Here is a 26,904-nt window from a genome sequence, read left to right on the forward strand (position 1 = left end):
GCGGCAGGATGCCAAAATTAAAAGTCCAAAAATAGAAATGGCTTTTATTGCCACACACAGACATCATTAGCTAATAGCCATCAGTAGAGCTGAATGGAGTGAGGACCTTATTTAAAGTGCACGACTCTGCAGTTCTCTTTTTATATCAGGTAAGTTGACACTATGCTGAACCATACACATTACTTGTTTTTGATTACAGCAATGATTTCAGCAAAAACAGTTAAATATGGTTAATTAAACTGCAGACACTGCTTAGAATGAAATGCTAAAGTGTAAGTACCCTGCCATACAGGTGCAGTTCACTGTTTTTTTTTTTTTTCTTTCCCAAATGAGTTGTTTGTAAATCAATCAAATGTATGTATTGCCAAATGGCAACACTGTGCATTATTGCAATAGGTTAGCTAGCTAGCAAGATCAGCTGTGATCTTTTAAGCTGTAACAATAACATGAATGCAAGTAATATAATGTTGATTAGTCATATGTTAATGGCATTTGCATTATGGATAAAATCACATTTGAATAGTAATACTACTTTTAATTACATATAAATGCAGGGAACAGCGTATTAGTATAAAACACCTTCTATAAGTTGAGGAAGAAAAGGACAGAACTGGCTCTTCCTGCAGATGAAAGTGAGGATAAGATGGGTTTTGGTGACCATGCGAATGATGCAGATAGGACATTTGATAAGAGCGGTGATGGAGGAGACAGTTCAGGTAAGTTAGCTCAGAGGCAGATAAGACAGGCCTAGTGGTAAAGCTGATAGTATATCAGTTGTTGGAACGCATATATAAGGTGTCATTTATAAGTTCTGTGTTAAAGCTTATACAACTGTAACATCCATTAAATCAAAACAAACAGAATTATTAAACAAAAGGAAAGTTCTAAATTTGAAATTTCTACATTAGATTTCATCTTCGACATCTCGTATTTGTGTGAATTATACATGTGATGACTGCTCCTTATTTTGATAATCTTTTTTCGCTAATATGATTTGGCAGAATCGAGCGACCTGAGCATGTTGATTTGTTTCGTCGAAGTTGCATCATGGCGAAGCGTCTGATTGGTTAGCGCGGCAAAGGCTGACATCCGCAATCTAGTCTCAGGAATGGCAATAACAGTGTTTTGTACTTAGACAGATCAAAAGGAAATTGCTATGGTAGACTGTCATTATGTTTTAGGAGGAAAATGCAGTGTGGACTGAAAACAAGTCTTGAACATGCTCTATTGTGTGGTTCTGTGCCTCAAATGTCTTTCACTTCAACCGCTCATTTTTTTACAAGTTATCAACAAAGAAGTGCACCAATTGAGGAAGGTCAAGTAATATCTGACATTTTTCCCAGCTCAATACAGAGTCTGTGACATGCATTTTATTAGTAACTTTAGAGTCCTATGAGCATTTTGATGTGTTAAAAGGTAGAATTTGGGCTTTTTTATTAAGATTTTTCCATACAGTAGTTTGTATTTTTGAGATTCTACTTCAAGACCCAGCTTTTAAACTGAACATCAAGGGGTGACCCCACACAGACATTGTTTATAGCGCAATTTCATGGATTCATGCTCAAGGCAGACTGTAATTCACCACACTGAACATATTTTGGTCGACAGAACCATGTTTATACTCGCAGCAAGTCAATTCGTATTTAATACAGTGTTGTCTTTTACCTTGTGTCATTTTTGTTCTTGGTGTTCAAGGACTCTGACCTGGCGTATATTTATAGTGACAAAACCTGGCATCTGTTTATCATTCGATATCTCATATTTCACTTGAGCACGCAAAGATGCTACAAATATATTAAATACACTAAAAATAGCCTAATCAAAGATCATGCCATAGTACATTTAATAGGATGATTTTTTTTTTAACATTCTCTTTATGAGTACAAATTCTCATTTTTACATATAAACTTTTTCCTTTAAAACATAAAGTTGTAACATAATGTTAATATTGTATGTATAAAAGAACTAAGAAATACAGAGAATAGTGGCGGGAAGAGGGAAAAAAAATAAATAAATAAAATTAAATAAGGTGGGGGGGTTGATGTGTTTCTACTAGGGTTTAATCACTGCTTTTTTGCTAAAGTACTCGATAAATGGATTTCATATATCATGGAATTCTTAATTTGCTTGTTAAGAGAAAGTCTGAGCTGTCATATAGGATGAATTTTGTGAGTTTTGACCATGCTTGTCATGACTCATGAGAAATTGTGTGGTCTACCAGCTTTAAAAAAATAAAGCTAATTAATTATTAGCATTGTTATTAAATGTAAGGGTCAGCCATTCCTTTATCTCTGGAACACAATTTAAGGTATTGAAGATTTTCATCTATTATTAATTGAACTGCTAAAGTCCTGTGGAATGTTTTGACACTGTTTTTGGTTCCTTTGTAAATTGAAGGTCTCCTGCTGTGTATGGAGGATGATGGAGGTCTCGGATTTCATCTAAATTATCTTCATTTGTCTTCCAAACACAAACAAAGGTCTCAGGCGATTGGAACAGCATGAAGGTGAGTAATTGATAACATAATTGTCAGTTTTAGGTGCTCTTTTTGTGCTATGTTAAGTTCATAATTTCAGTTTCCCACATTATGTTTACAATATATTGCCAGTGTCTGCTCGTTTCTCTGTGTCTAAGTGTTGTTTAAGTATCCAGTGTCTCTAAACTCATCCTTTCTGAAATTCTGCTTTGCTCTAATTGGTCAAACACAGCCCAGTCTGTTGTTTTTGGTCAACCAACAGCACATGTCAAAAACTATTCTTGTAAACGTAGTCATGTAGTAATGATTCTGTGTTTTACTGTACATAAAATGTTAATGTGAATGTTTGCTGAAGCTTTGGAATAACCCTTTCACATGTAAGTTTTCAATACATCTACTGACCCCCCAAGTAATACTGCTCTCTGATGATTTCTACCGACGATTTCTCATTAATATATGCTTTAACTTTAACTGATTCTTAACATAGATATATTTTCTTACTTAAAATTAAATAAGTTTCTTCAAATATATGTGACTTTCATGACCCTCATAAAATTGATTTAATTAAGTTAATTAAATTGAGATGAAATGATATGTAGATTTAGGTTTAATCATAATTCTAATTTTACCCTGAAATTCCTCTTATAGTCTCCTGATAATAATAATGAACCGATAAGCTTCATTAGTACCTTGAATATCCACTAATTGTTCTGTTAGATCTTTTGCCAATAAAATCAACTATTCAACATGTATATGCAACACCATGAGGAGGACAATAAAAAAGGTAATCCATATGACATTGTTTTAAAACATGGATATATATTGTTAAATTTAAATAATAATAATATAATATAAAAGTGGAATTATTAGCCCGCCATGAATTTTTTTCTTTTCTTTTAAAAATATTTCTCAAATGACATTTAACAGATCAAGGACATTTTCACAGTATGTCTAATAATATTTTTTCTTCTGGAGAAAGTCTTATTTGTTTTATTTCGGCTAGAAATAAAAAGTTTTTCATTTAAAAAAAAAAAAAAAACATTTTAAGGTTAAAACTATTAGCCCCCTTAAGCTATATATTTTAGATAGTCTACAGAACAAACCATCATTATACAATAACTTACCTGCCTAGTTAACCTAATTATCTTGTTAAGCCTTTCAGTGTCACTTTAAGTTATTTAGAAGTGTCTTGAAAAATATCTAGGCAAATATTATTTATTGTCATCATGGCAAAGATAAAATATCTTTATAATATTATTAGAAATGCGTTATTAAAACTATTATGTTTAGAAATGGCTGAAAAAAAATCTGCTCTCCGTTAAACAGAAATTGAGGGGAAAAAACGGGGAGAGAGGCTAATAATTCTGACTTCAACTGTATATATATTGAATGTGTGTTGTGTGTGATTTTATATTCAAATAATATTTTCAAAACATTTTTAGGCATTATATTAGAAATGTTCAACAAAAAAGTACAAATTCATTTATTTAAATAATTTTAAATAAAATCTATTTGGATTTTGTTTTAAATAAAAGCTTCTGCTTTATAAATAAATTAATGTAAATGTATTCATTTTGTTTTGCCTGTACAGTTTTCTATACTCACACTGCTGGTAGAATCACAAGCCGTGATTTCATCTAAAAATCTTCTTGAACACTCTGCTGAAGCAAATAATAACCTCACATATATCTCAGATAGCTTGAGGGTGAGTGATCACGTCAAATGTTGATTTTTGAGTGAACTATCCCTTTAAACAGTGTTAGGCTGTCTTTAACTGTGATTTGGGCTTTCTGTGAGCTTCAGCATCTGTGCCATGTTTCCCTGTTTTATCCTCAAACCCCGAGGCATAAATCTACCATCTACGAGCTATTTGTCCTCTGTGACCCACAGAGCTCCCTGTCAGAGATCTATACGTTTTCTTTTACCAAACCTGCTCTGAATGGATAATGATGACTGGCAGCACACCATAAAGAAAAGCGCCTTGGGCAAGTGTTAGTTTATAACGTGTCTTGACTTGTGAGTATTTATTGTTCATAAAACACTTGAGGGCGCAGAAAATAACATACGTCTTGTCAAAAAAGTACTTCTGGTGTTCAACAACCACATGTCAGGAAAAAGTTTCTTTGTACATATAAAGAAAAAAATAGAAAGTTTCTTTTCCCAAAATGCATAATATTTATATAATTGTCTGTCTTAAAAAAATTGCACAGTTAGACACAGTGATTACATTTTATTAGCACTATTTAACATTGCACTGAGAACGAATGCAGCACTCTTGATTCCCAGTGCATTCATAGGAATGTCAACATATAAAAATATGACTGTTTAATAAATATTTGATCAGAAAAGAATGTGCAGAGTGGAGATTACAGCATTACAGTTGGATTTTCCACTTTTACACTTAAAAACACAAGTATTTGTATAGGACACATAGAAGTGCTTTCCGTTGCAACACTCAGGAAAACATTTTATTTCTTGTGCGGTTTTTTGCAACATTCAAGTTTGTGATTCTAATAGATTAATAACCACTGTAAGTTTCCACGCTGACTTTGTTTTAGCCAGAGCTCATTTCTATATATTTGTGTAAAATATAGTAAATCATACATTCTGTTTTGCAATTGAGGTATCAGATAATACATTAAACTCACTAGGCATAACTCCCACAGAAATATGCTCACAAATGAAATCGATTAAAATCTTCATTCTATATTCTCATCAATATATGCTTTGTACTTTAATTGACTCATAACATAGAATTATTTTCTTGTTAAAAGTAAATACCAAGACTCTCCAATTGTATGTGACTTCTGTGACCCCAATAAAACTGTTTTAATTGATTAAGTTCATTAAATCGAGATGAAATGATATGTAGATTTAGGTTTAATCATAATACTAATTATAACCTGAAAATCCTCTTATGGTCTCCTAATAACAATAATGAACCGATAAGCTCCATTAGTACTTCAAATATTCGCTAATTGTTCTGGTAGATCCTTCTCCAATAAAGTCAAATATTTAACAAGTAAATTAAACACCATGAGGAGGACAATACAAATTATATCGACATTACTTCATTTAAGTTTTGGGGTGAAATATCCCTGTAAATGATTTCATCATTTACTTAGCCTTCATTTGTTCTAATCTGGTTTGACTTTCCCACAAAAGAAGATATTTAAAGCAAGCTGAACACCTGTAACCCTTGACTTCCGTAATATTTGTTTTTACAAGTCTGGCAGACAAGGGTTTTAGGCTTTTAGATTTCTTCAAAATATCTTCTTTTGTGTTTAACTAAAGAAATAAATTATTAAAGGTTTGGAACCAGTTGAGGCTAAGTAAATTGTCAGTAAATTTACATTTTTGGGTGAAGTATCCCTTTAAAGCAATTGCATCTGAGAAAATAATGTTTTATTTTATTTAAAAAAATCCATAATTTTAGTTTATTTACAGCAGCTGGGGTCACAGAAAAAAAAAACATAAAATAACCACCGTTAAATTACAGAAATTTACCATAAAAAACGGACATTAAATTACTGAAATGTCCTTAAATTTCTGTAATTAAACCTCTGTTATTTTACAGTAAATTTCTGTAATTTAACAGCCGTTATTTAAAGTTTTTTCTTTTTCCGGCACCCTAGCTGCCAGAAATAAACCATAAAATTATGGATTTGTTTCACAGTATATGTTTTATATAGCTATCTATCTTTATATTTGAGAAAATATATTTTTGATTTTTAGACTACATTTTAGGCATTAAATAGGTTTTTTCTTTTCAACACAAAAACAAATACAGTACACATTCAGATATTCAGCAAATGAAATAAAATGTAGAAATATATTTTTTTTCAAATGGACATTGTCAAAAGTTTTGCACAGTTGTGTGATACCATCTTTCACATTTAGATAGTAATTTGATTTTTAAAAAAAAGACACTACCTGACAAAAGTCTTGTCTTCGATCACAGTTGTAAGATCGAAAAATAATAACTTGACTTCAAGTTGATCATTTGGAAAAGTGGTAGATTTTTCAGATGAATTATCTGTTGAACTGCATCCAAATCATTACAAATACTCCAGAATACCTATTGGAACCCGCATAGACCCAAGATTCTCGCAGAAATCAGTTAAGTTTGGTGAAGAAAAAATAATGGTTTGGGGTTACATTGGGGGCGTGTAAAAGACCTGCAGATTGGATGGCAACATACAGCCTGAGGTATCAAGACATTTGTGCTGCTCATTAAGGGCGAATTCTTCAGCAAGATATCACTCCTTCTCAATCACAGCTTCTAAATCAAAGTTCTTAAAAGCAAAGACGGTCAAAGTGCTGGAGTATTGTCCAGCCCAGTCACCAGTAATGAACATTATTGAGCATGTTAGGGGTAAAATTATTGGGGATGCAAAGAAGATGAATCCAAAGAATTTTGATGAACTCTGGGAGTCCTGCAAGAACGCTTTCTTTGCCATTCCAGATGACTTTATTACTACGTTATTTGAGTCACTGCAGAGATGTATGGATGCAGTCCTCCAAGCTCAGCTAAATATTGATGCAGTCCTCCAAGCTCAGCTAAATATTAATTCTTTCAAGGCATGATCATGCTTATTTTGGTAAAATATATGTAATCTAGAGGGCTTTGCCTTTCATATTACCCACTTCTTGATACCAAATGATCCACTAGAATTCAAGTTATTATTTGTTGTTTCTAAAACCTGGATAGATGGCAAGACTTTTGTCAGGTAGTGTATTATTTAAATAATGTAATGTAATGTATGTAACCCAAACATCATTCTGTGCAAATTTAAGCATGTACGTACAATGACTTAGAATGTGTCAGAATTTGGTATAAGAAATATTCAAACAATAAAATGAAAAAAATTGCATTGCAAGATTCCTCAATACACACATAAGTATATCTCTTTTGAATAACATACAGGTTTCAGGAAAGACACAGTGCTTGTCTCATAGTGAAAACTCAACAATTAAACTTGAAAATAGCGAGTACAATCCTTTTATACTCTTTTCGAAAGTTGTGGTTTAGCACTCCATATATAACGCCATTTAGACAGCTGTTGAAATACGCCATGAAGTAGCTGGCAGTGAAGAGCCACTCAGGTATGGATTGACCCAGTCTAGGGTGGATGGCCACTGCCAGGCCTATGAAGTTCAACGGAGCCCAGCAAACAGCAAATAATACAAACACCACAAACATAGTCAGAAAGTTCCGGAAGTCGTGAGGCTTGATTTTAGGCCGACTGTCAGGCTTGACTCGTCTGCGGACCTGAATGACGAGGATCCAAATTCGCAGGTAGCAGTAGGTGACGATGCCGATGGGCACAATAAAATGCACCACCACCACCATGATGGTATAAAGTGAACTCACCGACTGGGCGAAAGTGCATGAGAAAACACGTGGGTCGTACTGCAGAGACTCCACAAACCAGTTCGGGACGATTGCCAATACAGTCAGCGCCCAGACCAGGATTACGTAGCATACCGTGTTCTTGTTGGAGAAGAGCTTGTCGTACTTAAGGCTGTGACAGATGTAACAGTAGCGGTTGATGGCGATGCCTGTAATGTTGAAAATGGAGCCGATCACACTGAGCCCCATCAGGAAGCCACTGATCTGGCAGTGAATATCACCAGCGATCCAGCGGTCGTGGAAGATGGCGGTCAGGACAAGCGGGTAGGGGTAGATGGCCACTAACAGATCTGCTATAGCCAAACTCACCACAAAGGCATTTCCTGTAAAGAAGAGAGAAAAAACTATTTAAGTGCTTAGTGTAGAGAAGCAATAAAAATGGCATTTTCAATATCAGAAATAGGCTCTCAAACATATTACAAGCATGGAAGAAAGAGTATAGACACAACATTGCAAATGTGTTCAAAATGAATGCTCAAATGTGCATTCAAATGTATGTCAACATTAGCAACATTATTGTTTTTTAGGATTATTTACTGAGTTTGTTTTACCCTTAAATTTGTATCAATTATTCACGTTCATGTCATTAAAAACACCAAAAAGTCCTGCTCATGTTTGGATCACAAGTTAATACATCTTTAAAGATTTGTGAGGGATTTCTTTCCCTCTAAGGTTCCTTTAAATCTTTATATAATTTAATAAATCTTTCTGAATCAAGCCATTTGATCCAAGTCTAATGAATGTATGTAAATGCTTTATATTATAAAAACATTTCATTTGGTTTGCCATCTCCAGGATGGTGGAAAGTCCTTACCGCAGGTCGAAGAGTTCATGTAACTTAGGGTTTTGTTCACGAGTCAGGGAAGGATGGAATGTGAGATTGACAGGTGGATTGGTGCGGCGGTGGTAAAAAAGGAGCTGAACCGAAAGGCAAAGCTCTAAATTTACAGTCAATCTACATTCCTACTCTCATCTATGGTCATGAGTTTTGGGTCATGACCGAAGGGACAAGATTTCGCATACAAGCAGCTGAAATGAGTTTCATTCGCAGAGTGGCAGGGTGCACCCTTATAGATAGCGTGAGGAGCTCTGTCACCCAGGAGGAGCTTGGAGTAGAGTCGTTACTCCTCCACATTGAGAGAAGTCAGCTGAGGTGGCTCGGGCATCTGTTTCAGATGTCTCCTGGAGGCCTACCTAAGGAGGTGTTCCAGGCATGCCCCACTGGGAGGAGTCCTCGGGGAAGACTCAGGACATGCTGGAGGGAATATGTCTTTCGGCTAGCCTGGGAGCGCCTTGGGATCCCCCCCGGAGGAGCTGGAGGAAGTGTCTAGGGTTTTTTTCTTAAGACTGCTGTCCCGTGACCCGACCCCGAAAAATCAGTTGAAAATGAACAAATGAATAAATTATCAATTTAATTAGGCCTTTTTTCCAAATATAATGACATTGATTAGTGAATACTAACAGAAGATCAACCAAACCTGACACATAAGAATGAACGTCACTGATTCTTGCTCGTCAAGCAAGCATGATTGAACTTATGACTAAATTTGATTGTAATTTGAAGTAAACATTGTTCACTGATCAAATGTTGAATGCGAATGAAATAAAAAAAAAAAACCAATTCATAAACATTCATTCATTCATTTTCTTTTCGGCTCAGTCCCTTTATTCTTCAGTGGTCGCAACAGCGGAATGAACCGCTAACTTATCCAGCATATATTTTACACAGCAGATGCCCTTACAGCTGCAACCCAACACAGGGAAACTCTCTTGCATCCACACAAAGTAACTATGGCTAATTTAGCTTATTTAAATCACCAATAGCTCATGTCTTTGGACTTGTGGGGGGAAACCATAGCACCCGGAGGAAACCCACGCAAACATGGGAGAACATGCAAACTCCACACAGAAATGCCAACTGACCCAGCCAGTGCTGGAAACGTTGACCTTCTTCTTGTGAGGCGATGATGCTACCCACTGCACCACCGTGACACCCTAAATTCATGATTATATATATTCTTAAACCTATTTGCATATTGGTGTTTTTTTGCTGAAGAGAATTTCATTAAAAGCACAGACATCTGAAAAATATCAGAATTTTTGCTCTAAAGAGGAACAAACGTTTTATGAATTTGGAGCATTCAGACACTGAATAAATGATGACAGAAATATCCTTGTGGTGAAATTACCTTTTAACCTGTCAAAATCTAGTTTGCAGTTATGCAAAAATCTGATCCAATCTCATGACAAAGTTGAACTAAATTCACATAATTAATATCAAAACTTGGTCACACTTTATTTTAAGGTACAATTCTTGCTCTTAACAAACTGTTTACTATGACTTTTACCTTAAAATTAGCTGCACATTTACTGCTTAATAATAGTTATTAAGGTGGTACGTAGGTTTAGGTATTGGGTAGGTCAAGAGATGTAGAATAAGATCATACAGAATATGTTTTAAGTAATCAAAAACCAAAATCTTAATAATAGGCAGGTAATAAGCTACTACTTAATAGTGAAAATTAGTCTTTATACTAAAGTGTTACCAAAAAGCTTTTCTTTCATGAAAGTCCATGAACATCAGCTTTACTGCGACATATGCAGATCATACAAACAGAATACAAAATGTGAAAAAAACAACTTAAAGTGATTCATATCAATTCAGGCAATGGATGAACATGCATTAAAAATGTATATTGTCTAAAAATAAGAGCTCTTTTCCAAATTACAGTACATAAATCCAGTCCTGAATGGGACTTTGGAGTAAAAACATTAATGGCAAAGGGCCACTTCACAAAGGGCACTTTGGCAATAAAGATTTAGATTTTCACTCCCATGGATTTGTTTGCGCACATTTAATTTGAGAGGCAAGTGATGCAAGATGAAACATAAATTTGTGTAACACCTTGTCCTAACAACACGCAACACTGCAACTAATGATAAAAGGTATCTTTTCCATGTTGTTAGTTTTTGTCCTCACCATTCATGACGATGACACACTGAGTATCTAATTTAAAAACCAGTATAATATACTGTACATTGTTGTAAAAAACATAGTTGGAAACAATATTGGTTTCTTTATATTTCTTAACTTTGTTTTGTATTGTTGTTGTTTTTTTTATTTGTAAGTTACTTCAGATCTTGAATATACTATTACAAGCGTGTGGTTTAAAAATGAACGCTACTATGAACAGTGCAAACCAACAATATCAGTTACTTAGAATGTATTTATAATACTGTTAATGGGGTTCAAAATAAATTCATTACATTATAAACCTGTCCATTTCATCGAGAGTGCCATGCACCATACTGTGCTTCTGAATGGCTCTGGTATTAAAATGTTCCTGTTGCATAGAGTCTTGTATGGACAGCAAAATTGTTTGTCTCTAGAATCTTGTCTCTAGAGCCATGTGTTGTTAGGACACGGTTAAAGGAATAGTTTTATCTTTGGTCCCCTACACTCTTCATCCTTTTAATGATCTCACCTTTTGAAGGGATAAGGGCATAGGGATAAGCCCTTCAGAATGTAATCCCAATCCCAAATGGGACCTTAAATCTTTGCGGCCTTCTTATGAATCTGTACTTTTAGTGACGTGATGCCGCTTTGACTGTACTGTTGAGGGCACATAGTGGCTGCAAAGGAGGCATCACTAAAGGAATGTTAGGACTTTAAGGGTCACACAGACACACAACTGTCATTGTCAATTTACAAAGTGCACATGTAGTGTGCTACTGGATTTGGGATTGGTGCCAGGCTTGTCGTTTTAATGTCATGTTAGCATGTTTGTGTTGGCCTCAGCTTGTAGATGCAGAAACTTTCACATTCTGAACTCAGAAATTCTTCAGTACTCTAAAAAAAATGTTTCTAAAGAGAGCATAAAAGTATTACATATTTTGATTTCACAAAAAAAACATTAAAATCCATCTAAAATGTAAAATCACTCGCGCTGTTATAGGTAAACATGATGTTTTAATGTCTTGTTAGCATGATGGAGTTGGCTTCAGTTTGTAAATGCAGAAACTTTTTTGAACCAGAAATTCTTCTAAACTCTTAAAAGCGGTTTCTAAAAAGGCTTTTTGCAGTGATAGCATACAAGAGTGGCATATTTTGGTTCACCCCAAAAAGATTGAAATCCATAATAAATGTACAGTTTGTTGCTAGCTCACATTAACTTGTTTGTATTATTGTTTACCTGTAAAGGTGAACAATAATACATGCAAGTTAATCAACTGAAAAAAAAAAAAAACTTTAATCAAAATTTGACCATTTGCCTCTACCTTTGGAGTGATGGTCCTGCTGTTGACATCAAACTGAGGGTTCCATAGCAATTGCAAATTAATATCCTTAACCACGCCGCTCTTACCAAAATTTTGCTATGAGGAAATAATGCGCAAAGAAAGTCCCGCCCCTTAATTAATATTCCATTAAGTTTAGAAGTACAAAAACAAACTCAAAAAAATTCTCATTATCGCTTCCAGTTCATGCAGACTTTAAATCAAACTTTTTTAGAACCATTCATTTCTCAGATACATTTTAATGATCCAAAGCACCTTATGTGCAATAAAAAGGTTATGAGGATGATAAATGCTTACCATAAAATCATGAATGCCAATTAGAAATTAAGAACCACAATATCTTATAGTGTATTTTGGAATCTTTTGATATAGTTATATATAGTTTATATAAAGCTTAGTGTAATTGGTTGCTAGGTATATTCTATCCAACTTTCTCCAAGTATTAAAGATTAAAGGTGCAGTAGGTGATCTGCCAAAATGCTATCCGTTAGCATAATATCTTTGAAAACACAGTCCCTTCCCTGTCATCCAAAGCCACGCCTCCTGATTTCATAAAAACGCACCCACAAGATGACAGCAGACAACCCACTAGATCATGTCATTCACCAGTTAGAAGCCTGTATAGTACTTAATAATACCACAATTCCAAATGAAAAAGTAAAGCGATTACTGTATGCTTAGTGCTTGGCAGGTGAGGTACAGGAATTACACTTATTACTAAGCCATGCTCTTTCAAACTGAATATTCAAAGTAGCATTATGGTAAACAATAAGGCGACGCAGTGGCACAGTAGGTAGTGCTGTCGCTTCACAGCAAGAAGGTCAAGAAGGTCAGTTAGCGTTTCTGTGTGGAGTTTGCATGTTCTCCCTGCGTTCGCTCCGGTTTCCTCCGGGTGCTCCGGTTTCCCCCACAGTCCAAAGACATGTGGTACAGGTAAATAGGGTAAGCTAAATTGTCCTTAGTGTGTGGAAGTTTTCCAGAGATGGGTTGTGGCAAGAAGGGCATGCGCTGCTTAAAAATGTGCTGGATAAGTTGGCGGTTTATTCCGCTGTGGCGACCCCAGACTAATAAAAGGGACTAAGCTGATAAGAAAATTAATGAATGAATCATGATAAACAATATAGGGAGTGCGTCACAGGTTGTCATTGTTCAAAAATGTACCAATCTGAATATAAAACAAACTTTAGCTCAGTAAAGCAGGCTATGCAGAATAGCGCTATTTACTTATGTTTTGATGTTCAACTAAATAAAAATCTACATTATCTATGCGGTAAAAGGTCCCTTATAAAACTGAAAATAGTCACATCAATCTTTCGCCGGAAGATTTCAGTGGCTGAACAACACTTCTGTGCATATATCCCATTCAAAACAACAAAATCTACATCAGCTTTGGGGGACTAAAATACTTTTAAAACATGACATTACCTTCTTTTGACACTTACATACCTTTCTGGAAATTTGCCGGTAAACATGTATGAACAGCCTCTTTTTGAAAATATAAGTAAATTCTTTCCAGCAATTTTTCAGAAAGAGAAGTTGTGACATTACTGGTGATTTGCCAGAATGCTGCGCAGAACGGAAAATTGCCAGAAAGAGCACGTTCACGCTTAGAACACTAACATGACCATCAGCTCCAGCCAATCAGAACATTCAGACTCACACACACATACACATATTATTAACATATCGACATGCGAAAGTGTTCCTCCGTATGTTTTCGTCGAAGTTGTTCACAATAATAATTCATCCACAGAATTTGTAATGTAATCAAATGTGTAAACATTTAGTCGCGGTTCTCGCTTCTAGATATCTGGGACAAAGCAGCTAAAAAGCAAAGCAATTAAAGTGAAACCATCAACAAAAGCCCAACCCCTTCTATGTTTACAAATACAAGTGCAGCCGCTTAGAGCTCATTTACGGTCAATGATGTCTGAATTAACCAGTATTTTGGAATAAATGTGTAAATGGACTTTTCCGGAAAAATTCCGAAACGTTCTACCCTTTGTGAACATCACTTTTTTTTAATTATTTAAAGTCGTTCCGGAAATCTTCTGGGTATTTACCAGTATTACTGTGTGAAAGGGGCTATTACCTGTCTAATAGAAATACTTCAGCCATGGTGTTATCCTTTCTCCAGCGTGCAAAATTAACTTTAATACTGATTCAGGACTTAACCAGCATTTGTTTATATCACTGTCTCTCTCTTGTGCACATGAATGTGCCTCACCTGCACATGCAAACGGCGGATCTGCGTAAACAGGTGCTCAGATGTAGTTTGGGCTACTTATCAGAATAATAGGAATTATCGGCCTGACAAATTTTAATTGGACATATAAATACATATAAATAAATATAAATACATAAAAATACATAAAATACATATAAATACATTTAAATAATTTACTTTAATCATTACTTTTGGAATATCAATAGACTTTCAACCAGCACAACAACAAAATTTTTCTGAAGACCATCACCGACTTTACCTTTAACTTTACAACATACTGAGACATTAAATCCATCATCCAAAATTAGAATTTGCAATTTGCATATGATGAACATTTTCATACCAAACGAATAGAGAAACTGACCCGAAAACAGCTTGTAATCATACAAATCACCTCAATTAGCAGTTAACAGTCTTACACTTGGATAGTCAAGTCTTTTATTGGCCTCTGTGGTGTATGCGAAATTAACAGCCGTGTTGCTTTTCCATGTGTGGATTATGTTTCTTTAGTTTTGCTAAAATGCCAGAGACAAAACCCAATCTGTGTGATAAGCCCAAAACAAACAGACATGCTTGATATGAGTCACAAATAAACCTCGTTTGCTGTAAATATCAATATCAAACTCTCTCCAGAGAAATCCAGAGAGTTCAAAGCAATGACCTACACGGTATAATTGGATCTTGTAATATTTGAGCATTGTGTTCATTCTCTGTTCCAGTGCTCTCTGTTGTACCTTATGAAGCTAAAGATTGTACACTTTAGAAGATGATTGATTGGTCTTTACTCTTTAATAAAGGGATTTGCTCGTTTTTGCATTAACATTATTGGGCTTATAAAATCTAACGAAACAATTAAATCACGTCTGTTGCCCGAAGAGCTCTTTGAACATGAATGCTTGGGTTGTACCTACCTAAGCAGGCTGATGTTCATAAATAAATTTCAGATTCACGTCACCACTCTATTGGAATTGTTTTATCTCAAGATTCGATATCTATTTAAAATTGCATTTTTCAACACTCCAGGTACAAGATGGTTCATTAAACAAGTGCTGCATTGACTTCTGCATCCATGTCTCTGACTGGAGGCAATGAAATGAATTCTTTGAATTACTGAGCACATGAGTCTCCATCCAGCTGAGTTAATCCCTCACGTGTCGGCCTGGCTTGTACGTGAGCAACACATTTATTGCGAATAAATTTCACCCTCCTCTAGTGGTGGTCCTAAGGGTGTGGGAGACTGGACTCATCACATTTTCAGTCTTTTTTTAATTAATTCGTTGGCATTTTCTGACCAGAATTCTGCTTGTCAGCTCAATCAATAGGTGGCAAATATAATAAAATAAATAAATTCTACCTTTGTTACTTCATTTGTGCTTTATGTAATATGAGCTCAGAAAAAGACTCATTGAAATGACCCAAATAATTTAATTTACTTGTAAATTTACTTGTACTCATAACACCTAAAGCTAAATATTTTCAAACTATTGTAGAAATCAAAACAGTGATGAATGTTAGAGAAAATATGGAAAAGTTTAGGAATGTATTGTTATTCAAACCTACTGTAACGATATATATATAGTGAGAGATAAATGCAGTTATGGGATTGAATCTGTATTAGAACTTTAAAACTATGAACATGGAAATTTATTCTTCAAAAATCCCCCCCAAAATTATATATTCCTCCTTAATACACTACTAACGACTAATAAAAAGGCCATTACAAAGAAATGGCTCAAGGAATGTCTGCATATGAATGGCATGATATTGTAAAGAAGGTGTATAATACAGAAGTACTGATCCTTTTAAGAATTTAAGAAACATGCTAAGTGAGCATACTTGTGAATGGATTTTAACCACATGGGTTCAACTTGTAGTTCTGCCGTATGACTAAAAAGTTATCAGTATTGATGGTAAACAAATTGTACATTTCTAGTCAAACCATTCTTCTGCTATCTCATACCAAAAACAGAAATAAGAGCAATATTAATAGCTATAAATGGTGGACAGCGTTGATATTATGTGATTGTATTGCATTGCAATATGGAACAATTAACTGTTGATGTTAAATCAAAAGTAATTTGCATACTTGAAAATGAGATGATTTAATAACAATAATTTTCTATGGTTACAACTGAATTAATCACAAAATAACTGTATAAAATGATAAAATATGAAATGATAAAAAACATTATATAAATTGTACCCAGCTTAAATGTGAAATTAAAGTTACCAGACGTAGAAGGAGAGACAAAGGGAGGGAGAGACAAAGAGAGTAGGCCTCAAAGAGGCAGAGAAGATAGACTCCAGAGGAGGAGAGGAGCAGAGCAGGTGAGCGCAGACCAGGTAAAGAGACAGAGCAGAGTTTTACACCAGAGTTTGTATCTTTCTTGACCATGTGACTAAAGCCCAAATGCTAAGACATTCAAACAGACCAATCAACATGTGACCACATCGTAAAACCCCCAAAATCCACATATCAGGCCCTGATCTTATCAGTATCTGCCTTTGGAGTCAGTATGGACCTTCTTTAGTCAAAAAGACATGTTTTGTCATATAAACAAGTGCATATGATAATTTATCCTCTTACAATTGTTTATCTGAAAAACAATGCTAAAGTCAGATATCAGATAAGTCAGATGCTAAAGTCAGATTATATCTGTCTTCGTTTTGATAATTTAACTCGCCCAATGCCAGTTTAGCCCATTATTTTTCAGCACCCTGGGTTGCCTTGGTGGTAAACTGTGTATTTTATTAATTTTGTCAGAAAGGTTCTCAAAGTCTGTGTCCACGACCTAAATACAAATGTATATAGCATATTTCGAAATGAGACGCAGATTCAGAGTTCCACACAAGGTGGTTATAAATTAGAAAACTATGTAAATATTATGAATGTAAAAATTAGGTCAGCAGGTAGCATTTTGTAAAACTGTGTCCTAACAACACGCTTCATGATGGGATTCACATCAGACAAAAACATGACAGAAATTTAAATACAGCCATTCAGAAGCATAGAATAGTGGACTTATTGCACTCCAACAAAATTGTAAGGTTTATAATTTAATTAATAAATATTAAACCTCTTTAAATTAATTAAATGTACATGCTAAATAACTGATATTGGTTGTCTTGCACTGAGTCACAGTTCTAAAGTTCAATTTCAAACGATTTACCTATAACTTATGATTATAAGATCTGAGGTAAACTATCTGCTGCTGCTTTCAGTAGTATGTCAATAAATCTCATGTTAAATGGTTATAATTGTCATAGCTTTCTGTTGTTCAGCTGCAAGAAATATAAGCCATTTCTAAAATATAAATTCCAGGTTTTGGCTAGAACAAAAACTCTTTCCAAGTTTTTCACATGCTTTTTTTTTTTTTTTTTTTTTTTTTTATTTATTTTTTTTACAGTCTTAAATCGACAGTCAGGCACAAACACTGCTGTTGGTGTCTTCAATCTGGCAACATGCGCTTTCATGTGTTTTGATCCAGGAGTGCAATACTGAGTTCAACCACTGGGTGTCAAACTTACATACAGTACTGCACTATTAAGACAACAATAAAAAAAATCATATTGGGGAAGGTGGTTGAGAAGAAAAAGAATGTTGTATTTGGGAACCAAAGTGTTGTATTTATCTACAGTATATGTATCTGAAATTCCCTCAAAGGAGATTTATGAATAATACTTTGTGAGATACACTCAAAAATTACTTTTGCTGCCTGTTCAAACTACTTATTTTATATGAGTTGGAAAAATTCTTAAAGTTCATTGGGACAAATTAATTAGTTTTATTTTCAATCCACTTAATCGATATCTGTCGTGATAAGATGAAGGATTTCTGTGAGTTGTTTGTAACCTTTAACAGAACTATCAAATGTAAAGAGATTTAAGATTGTATCTAGTGACCATGGTATCTACTGCATGTATTTTGTTTATATGTCATCATTTGAAAGTGTTCTTTGTTCAGATTTTATTTGAAAAATGGAGGAAGAAAAAAAAAACACTTGTTGAAAACTGTCTGTTTGGATGAAGTAGAGGACATGATAATGGTGCTTCTCTTCACAGTAGTCACGCTGCAGAAATTAGGGCCAGGTTGGGCTGATTGACTATGAATGATCTGCTATTCAGATCCAGTGGTGTGTGAAAATGTCGGTTGAGCAAGACGCACAACTTTATCTCTGTTACAAAGGTGACAAATGAGATGAAAAAGAGATTGTTAAAGTGCCCCTATTATGCTTTTTCGGATATTACCGGTCATGAGTGTAATGTAGCTGTTGGAGAGTGTAAAAGGTCTGCAAAGTGCTCAATGAATGGAGTTGCAGTCACCCAAAGGAAAGAAGCAATTCTGAGCTGCCTGAAATAAGCTGTAATTCCAGTGTTACTTTCTATAAAAAATGTATGGAAGTTTGAAGCAAATTTGTCACTGATTTGCATAATACCAGCCTGTGGTGTTCGTTGGCTGCACACAAACAATTTCTACATGTTATTACAGGCCTGGAAGAGTTTGTTTTGCATTGATGACATGTTAGAAATATGTTGTTTGTGTCACTGTGTATCAGGGAAGCCTGTGGAGCTGAACTTCAGATATTTTCATATTTATTTATTTTTTGAAATGTGCTTTGTGTGCTATGTGTAGGCCAATCACAATAGACTTGACTGTCTGATCAATCCAAACAGAGCTCTCAGAATAGCAACGTTTATAGAGACCAGATTCTTGAACAAACTGGATTTTAAATTTAGATGTTTGTACATGGATTTTATTTGCGAAAGAAAAATATGAATCTTTAAAATAGTAAAACAGGTGGGCTTTAATATTGTAGTTGTTTTTTTAAATGCACAGGCATCACTGCACAATTATTCACAGATCACCTGCTTTCACTCGACAGATATTTGGGATGACAGGACACATGTAAATCCATGCCTACAGGCTATCATTTTGAAATAAGCTTGGGGTGTTGTTGTGGGAGTTCAGTAAGGTGATCAAAGTAGACTTTTTACTGACGGACGTGTGAATTTTGATAGACTGGATTGTTCTTCAAATGAACTCTGCTCTCATGGAGGTGTATAGCGTGTCAGCGTTTTCGTCACTTCTGTCACCTGATTTAGTTGATAGATTGTGTGTCCTGTTTCATATGCAAACACGTATCTGCATTTGAAAAGGTGTGAACCAAATCGCCTACAGAAACGTATAGGTGAGATCTATCCAAAATAACTGTGTTGTAGTTAGGTCAAATCATGTGTTGTAACGAGTATAAAGTATTGTTTTACATACCAACACAATCTCACTGCAGTTCATAGCTTTTTGATTTAGTCTTCCTTATGATTTCGTACAGTCTCATGCATACAATTAAGTATGATTTGCTTATCCCCCAATGACAGTTGGGTTTAGAGGTGGGGTGGGTGCCACGCCTCCTTTTTTAAAATCGTACGACTAAACTCATACAAATTCATACGAATTAACCACTGAACTGACAAAAAGTGAAATAGTTACATTTCCTTGTAAATTCAGGCTGTCATACAGATCTTCTGGTTAATATCCTTGAAGAATAATTAAATAATAGTTAGAATAGTTAACCTCACTGCTAAACAACTCTTTTAATGAGAAAAATCTGGTGAGCTTATATATTTTTTATATATTTTAGAACAGTCAAAAAACTGGCCAGCCACCTAATGATGGTTAAGCCAAATACATCAAACTCTACATAGTAAACTGAACTGAATCAACAGTGAAATAACCTGAGCCAAAATGGCACCTTTTTTCAGCTTTAATCAAGAAATTGAATTTGTTTCATATTTGATTAATTTTGGGGTTTTTACCGGGGTTGAAATAACTCAAACATACTGCAGGTTTGGAAAAATATGCATATAGAAAAACCAACCCAGGGTCATGGATATGTACTTAGGTCTACATTTCTGGTGACAGTTACTGTAAATACATAACTGGAGGTACGTTTGCTTGCAGATTTTGTTTTTGTAAATCCAGAGCTTGCTGTGTACGTTTTATGATGATCTCTTCTTGCAAAAATTCAACAGAGGGCTCAATATATACTTCAGCCAACCAGGCCAGCTTGCTGTCAACTGAATGACTGAACCAGCCACCCCTTTCCTAAACCCAATGGATAGTGTTTTCAAAAGCAATCTAGAAAAAAAACTGTTGCGGCTGCATGATTTTACCACGTTTTCAGCCTCTCGTTTATTTATTTATTTTTTGCTTTTGTTTTACTTGGTTTCTGGAACCATTCTTTACCGAACTCGAACTCTGTTGCTGCAATCAACTCAGCATTGTGTCCGAAGTCCTTTGGTGTACTTGGCAAGCTACTGGGGAAACTGGTAACACCAGAAAGGCCTTCCACATGGAGGTAAGTAGTACATTGTTAGTGTGAAAAGGAACACCCTATAGCATTCATTTTAAAAAGAAAATGCAGCAAGACAAACCTACATAATTCGCACTCCCCTGAAATATAGACAGGGTTATTTATACACAACGAGCCTGTGTTGGGAAAAACACTAACAATTTATACAGCACATGCTAATACAGATATACACTGCAAATATGGCAAACGAACCACAATGAAAATTTGATGGAGGACCCCAAAAAATCATGAACCCGGCTGCTTCTTGCTTAGAGCAACAAGTCAGAGATCAGAGAGTTTTCAAGCTAAAAATATACAAACAACAAGAAACTGTACAATCAGGACATGCAAGTAATCAAAAAAAACTCACCTCTGACTTTTAACAAGAAACAATTGGGTTGGTCATTTTTTAGGGTCCCTTGACACATTTTATTTGTGCACATTTCTGCTTTTGCACATGTTGTGAAAATGTGAGTGCACGTGTGTTTTCAAATGGATGTTTTCTAAAATTGTTAGGGTTTCTTTATGTGCTAACCTGCAGCGCATTTCAACTCTCTCATCTCAGGTTTTTCAATTCACAAGTAAGATATGGTTCATGCTAAACAACTAGACAATACCTTGATGTTTCTGCAACTCTCACAGCCTAAACATTCTGTGCAGAAACATACATTTTAAAATACTACCTGACGTATATTTCCCAACAGACGTAATGAGATATGATGTCACAACATCATAGTTACATAAACCTATAAAGTTGATAAAACTTGAGTATTAAAAAAATTTAAGTAAAGAATACTGAGAGATAAACGAATGTATAGGCTATTGATGAAAACTATATGACAGAAATGGGACACAAATGGATTTTTGTGCATCACCAAGTCTGAAATTCAGGAATAAATTGTCACATTTAAAACTAATTTGATCCAAATTCACAGTATTAAATTGAATATTTTGTTTTGGTAACCCTCATCAGATGAGTAACCTTTAACTGTATGTTTTTACAATGAAAGAACACATAAAGATTTAGATTTTAGTATGTACTGTAAATGGCGCCTTTATAGAAGGCAATCACCTGCGCAATCATATCTGACTACAGACTTGCATATGCAAGCTAAAACATGCAGTCTCAGACATGCAATACCAGACCCAACACATTCAGTGGAGCTAGTGATGTCACTCTTAGGGGTAGGGTTAGGGGCGGGGTTAGGTGTGTGCATTAATTGCATGCAGCTCAGCTTGCATCTGCACCCCGTCTGCAGCCAGACCCCTCTCAACTGCCACTATAATTCTATTATCTATATATCTATTTTAATAACATCATAGGTTTGATTTGTTAACATTTGCTAACCATGTTAGTTATAATAATAAGAATACTTCTAACATTTATATTAGTTGATTTCAGCATTTGCTATTATTTAATTACTGTCTTTAAACGTAAGATTTAAATACTCCTTCTGGCTCATAGCAAGGTTTTTTAAAGTTACTGTTAAATAAAATACATTGCTTTATAGTTTCCAAAACAATGAATCAATGGCCTGTTTCCATTCACTGGGACAGTACGGTGTGGGTCGGTACGAGTCACCTTTATCAGGCTTGCATTTCCACTGCCAAAAGGGTACCAATGGTGGGCGTGGTGTATGACAGAAAGTTTCAGTCGCCGTCATTTTTGTTGAGGAAATCTCGCTCAAAGTAAAGCTGTACTTCTGTGCACCTCTCACAAAACAGATGCTTTATACACAAAAATACTTGTTGTTCATTACTAACCTTTCTATGAACAATTTGATTATGACTGCAGATCTACAATGCGAAATAGCCTACTATAATGTCTGCAATTATATAAAATAAATTAATTAATGCAACATATATGAACACATACAGCACCTCACAGTCTGATATGTCACCATTTACAGAAAAAAACTACACACAGCATACATTTAGTGCTTATTTGGTTTCAAAAACAACACAACATATCAGTCAGTGCAAACCTCTCATCTGCATCTTTAATCTTCATCAGCACAGATAACTTCTTGTTAGAAAGTAATTCTGTCATTCAGAGTTCATAACAGTCTAAAAGGTGATGGTAGTAGTTAAGGCAGTTTGTTTATGTTCTAGGTTGCTGAAAGAATCATTTGCTCCTCTGTTTTTTCGTACTTCACTCTCGCTTTGTCCACTACTGAAAGGATCGAGTATCAGAAGATCTTCAATCATCACACGCACGTTCTCATCATCAGCTCAAAAAGTTTGTTATTTTAAATATAGATGCGCACGCTTCTGAACCTTACCAAACTGTACCGTACTGTACCACCCACTGGAAACAGGGCCACAAATGTATCACATGACACACCACAGACCCATTGATATATCGTTTATGCATATATCGTCAAGTTCTAACAATTCAAATTGTACATTTTTCATAACTACTGTATGTTACAAAATATAACTAAATAAGTAACAAATGCATTGCTCAATTGCTAGTTAACTAATGGAATGTTTTAGACTCCTCAATAAACCTAAGGGTAAAAATTACTAATTTATTCACCCTCAGGCCAGAAGCTATAGTCTTTAATTTTATGTGTGTGCATGCTTGTGTGAACGCGCTTGGGACTGTTTGCCAAGGCTGTTGATTTAAGTTTATGATAAAATATTCAGTATCTTGCACAGACTAATCATTTCACTCCATATAACGTCAATATATCTTCAGGAAGTAGAAGTAATAATTTTGTTGTGCCTGTATATGTTTTTTAATTTGTATTTGTCTTGTTTTTTGACACCTAAAGTATTGATTTTATGTACCACCAAGAACAATAGTTTCAGTTAGTCATCTTTCATGCTTTACTGATGAAAAATATTGTATATGGCCTGAAGGTAAATAAATTGCATCTTAAATTAAAGTGTAAATCTAAGAACATTTAGAGTTAACGTTTTTGCATCAGGTTAAAGAACCACTTAGGATAATAATCATATTATCTGTAATTCATAAGTAAAAACCTTGTTCATATTGTTTATATATCTAGAAAACTTTGAAAAGAAAATACATTGAGCAAAGTGAACTGTCATTTGAAAGTGCTTTAAAAAAAAAAATTATCAAATGATGTGTAAATGTTATGAGAGCATCTCTAAAACATGCACTCACATCACTTCACAGCAAAACAGTGGAGCTCTAATTACTGGAGGTGTGTCAGGAGTTCATGAACCTGTATCACTGCCAGCACATTCAGAGCTCCTGCATTAAAATGCTCTTAATGGCTCCATTTCCAGACAAACCACTGACAATATAACCCACAATCCCTTTTACTTCTAAATAAGATTAAGATCAACAGAATGAGTAAAGAACTACTTAGTCAGCTATCTCAAAGGCAGCATGGTGTTTTAGCAGACCTGTATCTGTCAGCAGCACATGTGTCTCACTTTAAACTCTGTTAGAAACTTCTCATGAAAAAAAGAATCTGAGGCTGAGCTCATTAGGACAAGTATCACATTTGTCTTCATTGTTTTTCAGTTCTTGAATCGTTTAAAGGTCAATCATTAGTTGGTCAGAAAAAAATGACTGCATCTTAGAAGCACTTAAAGCGTCAATCTCCAAAAGGAAAAGGTCAGTCTGTGCTGTGTTCATGAGATAAGAGCAGTGGCCTCAGGTAGATTGAGATGTTGCAGCTCACGCCACCAACAAACTGACAACTCTAACAGGGCAGCATGCAGAAGCTTTCATACAGCAGCTGCACACCTGCATGCTTTTGGTCTTGTCTTTTTCAGTTTGACACCTCATGTGATCATGCAGCTGATGGTCTGGAAACAGTTGATGAGTCAATTACGCTGCATCTGAATCTTAAATAATGAGCAGAGACAGCCAGATAATCAGTTACTGGTGCTCTAATAATGGATCTATGAATAATAAATACCACACTGTGTATTTAAACAATTGCGATCACAGGAAAGTAATGATTCTTTGTGCAAAAGCATTGCTGGCAAAATGAATCATTATTTCAGACTTTATTCAAAATTAGGTTTATTGTGTTTTATTTATTAATTTTATTTTAGCCCGAAGATGGAAAATCTGTGGCCTTTTAATTTGCAAAACCATTGGGAATGCATTTTTTTTTATATGCATTATTGTTGTTGTTGTTAGTAGTAATAATAATATTAAAATGATGATTAATAATAATGAAAAATATTATTGTTGATTAATATTAAGGTGGTTTGCTTCTTTTATTATTATTATTATTAGTAGTAGTAGTAGTAGTAGTAGTAGTAAGATTAAATTGATTATTAATAATAATAAACCTGGTGAATTGTATCGTTTTATACATTTCATTATATAAAGTATAAAGAAAAAGTTCAAAAATACAAATATAAATGTTGAACACACTATACTGAAGAAGAACAAATTAAACCTGTCTTGACTAATGTGGTGGTCTTAGTCAGACTGATCAGCTTTTTAATTAATTTAGACTCTACTGGTTTTGGAGGAAGGTTTGCACATTGTTCAGTTCATCTCAAGGTTACCAAGACAAATAATACTAGAAATAAATGCTCTTAATTAATGTAATTGTTGCAAACTAATTATTTAGTCACTGCTCTGTCGATAAAACACAAATAAAATCAAGATGCTCTGTTGTGGCTCATTCAGAGATATCTCTAATAACGTGATGCACAGAGTCCTGGACAAATAAATCACGAATAAATCACCGTCAGCAAGATGCATTAAAGAGATGAAGACATTTACCTGCCTTCCTGAGCTTTCTGTTTCTGAAGACTGACACAATGACCAACAGGTTGCCCAGAACATCTACTACAATGGTAGTGATCAGAACGCTGGAGAGTAAAGTCACCACCCAGGGGAAGGAGAGGTACTTGATATCGCGATTTCCTGTCGAAATGTTCTTCAATGGGGCGTCTGTTCCCTCCACCATCCTCAATTCATCATAACAGGACAGCGGCGAGGGGTCCGGTCCTCCGTGCCACGCGCATCTACCGCGCAACGGGCGCATCCAGACACCTAGCAGCGGCGGGTAGAGCTCCAGTTCAGCCGTGCGCTCTTACAGCTGCCATTGGAGGAATTGGATGCGATATAAAAATAATGACTGCTTTAATGTAAGTAGCGTGTTAAATAAAACTGCTGCAATTCAAACTCATTTGCTGACATAAAATCCTGATAACTGGAGGGACGTTTGTAATCCTGCGATCATGAGAACTTGTGAAGCGCGCTGTTCTTGACAAAACGCCCATTCACACGGGTGATTCATGTGCACATGAAATAAAAAAGTCATGTCCATTCACTCATTTCTTTGCCTCGCGTCTTTCATTCACTCCAAGAAGTCGCCGGCGGATAAAGGCTGGATAAGCGCCTCCCAAAGTTAAAAAGTTCTCAGTTGGTTACCACCGTGAAACGCAGCGGGAGATCCATGGAGCTGTCTTCTTTATATCCGCATGTTGCCTCTGTGTGATGCTGGATGCTGATGCTGAGGATGTTCGTGCTGATCATGTGAGGGCACCTGATGCCTCCAGGCTGGCACGCGCAGTTGAAGCTCACTGTCATGTCCCAATTAGCAGCTGCACACAAGATCGCGCTGCTCTGTTCTGACTTCTACTCCGTGCCAGGATGTGAATTTTGGATACTGGAAATGGGAATTGTCAATACTTAAAAAGTGAACTTCTTGATATCAACAATACTGTCGCAGTTAGCACAGTTAGTTAAAGAGGAAATCTTGATTTCTGCAGGTGTTTGTTTAAAAATATTTCTCAATGAAATATTGTAGTTCTATAAGTTGATTTAACTTTTAATAGTTTGCAGGACCTGAAATATAAAACATGAAATGCTAATTCTGGTTATCAGAAATTGAATTTAATTCACACTTTATTTTAATGTAGAGTTATTGCTAGTTATTACTGTAGAATAAGATAATATTTTATAAGTATTAATAAACAGCCATTATCTTAAGGCAGGTAATAAGCCAGTCAATACATTTGTTTTCTGAATTTGTGTATTAGGGGTATGGTTATAATATTGTAAATGCAGGATATGTATATATATATATATATATATATATATATATATATATATATATATATATATATATATATATATATATATATATATATATATATATATATATATATATATATATATGTGTGTGTGTGTGTG

General features: G+C 35.0%; 1 protein-coding gene across 2 annotated transcripts; it reads right to left on the bottom strand.

Annotated features, from left to right (window-relative positions):
- Positions 1-4,468: 4,468 nt before the first annotated feature.
- On the bottom strand, positions 4,469-26,341 carry mtnr1al (melatonin receptor type 1A like). 2 transcript variants are annotated; one of them, XM_087280103.1, is made up of 2 exons: positions 25,490-26,341; positions 4,469-8,212 (listed from the first exon to the last, which is right to left on the bottom strand). In XM_087280103.1, the coding sequence occupies exon 2, from the start codon at positions 8,076-8,078 to the stop codon at positions 7,443-7,445; it is 636 nt and encodes a 211-aa protein (XP_087136229.1). In that variant the 5' UTR covers positions 8,079-8,212; positions 25,490-26,341; the 3' UTR covers positions 4,469-7,442. The 2 variants fall into 2 exon arrangements, with proteins under 2 accessions (XP_087136229.1, NP_001153381.1); NM_001159909.1 differs by having other exon boundaries at positions 7,443-8,212; positions 25,486-25,672.
- Positions 26,342-26,904: the final 563 nt, after the last annotated feature.

This window comes from Danio rerio, chromosome 14 (assembly GCF_052040795.2).
Source record: "Danio rerio strain M-AB ecotype USA chromosome 14, GRCz13ab, whole genome shotgun sequence".
Classification (NCBI taxonomy): Eukaryota; Metazoa; Chordata; class Actinopteri; order Cypriniformes; family Danionidae; genus Danio; species Danio rerio.

What these genes read in the sequence shown, in the direction of transcription:
- mtnr1al (NM_001159909.1), bottom strand. Translation starts at nt 25,672, where the DNA reads ATGGTGGAGGGAACAGACGCCCCATTGAAGAACATTTCGACAGGAAAT. An exon ending in CAGAAAGCTCAGGAAGGCAG is followed by an intron (nt 8,213 to 25,485) that starts GTAAATGTCTTC and finishes TCTTCTTTACAG; the next exon opens with GAAATGCCTTTGTGGTGAGT.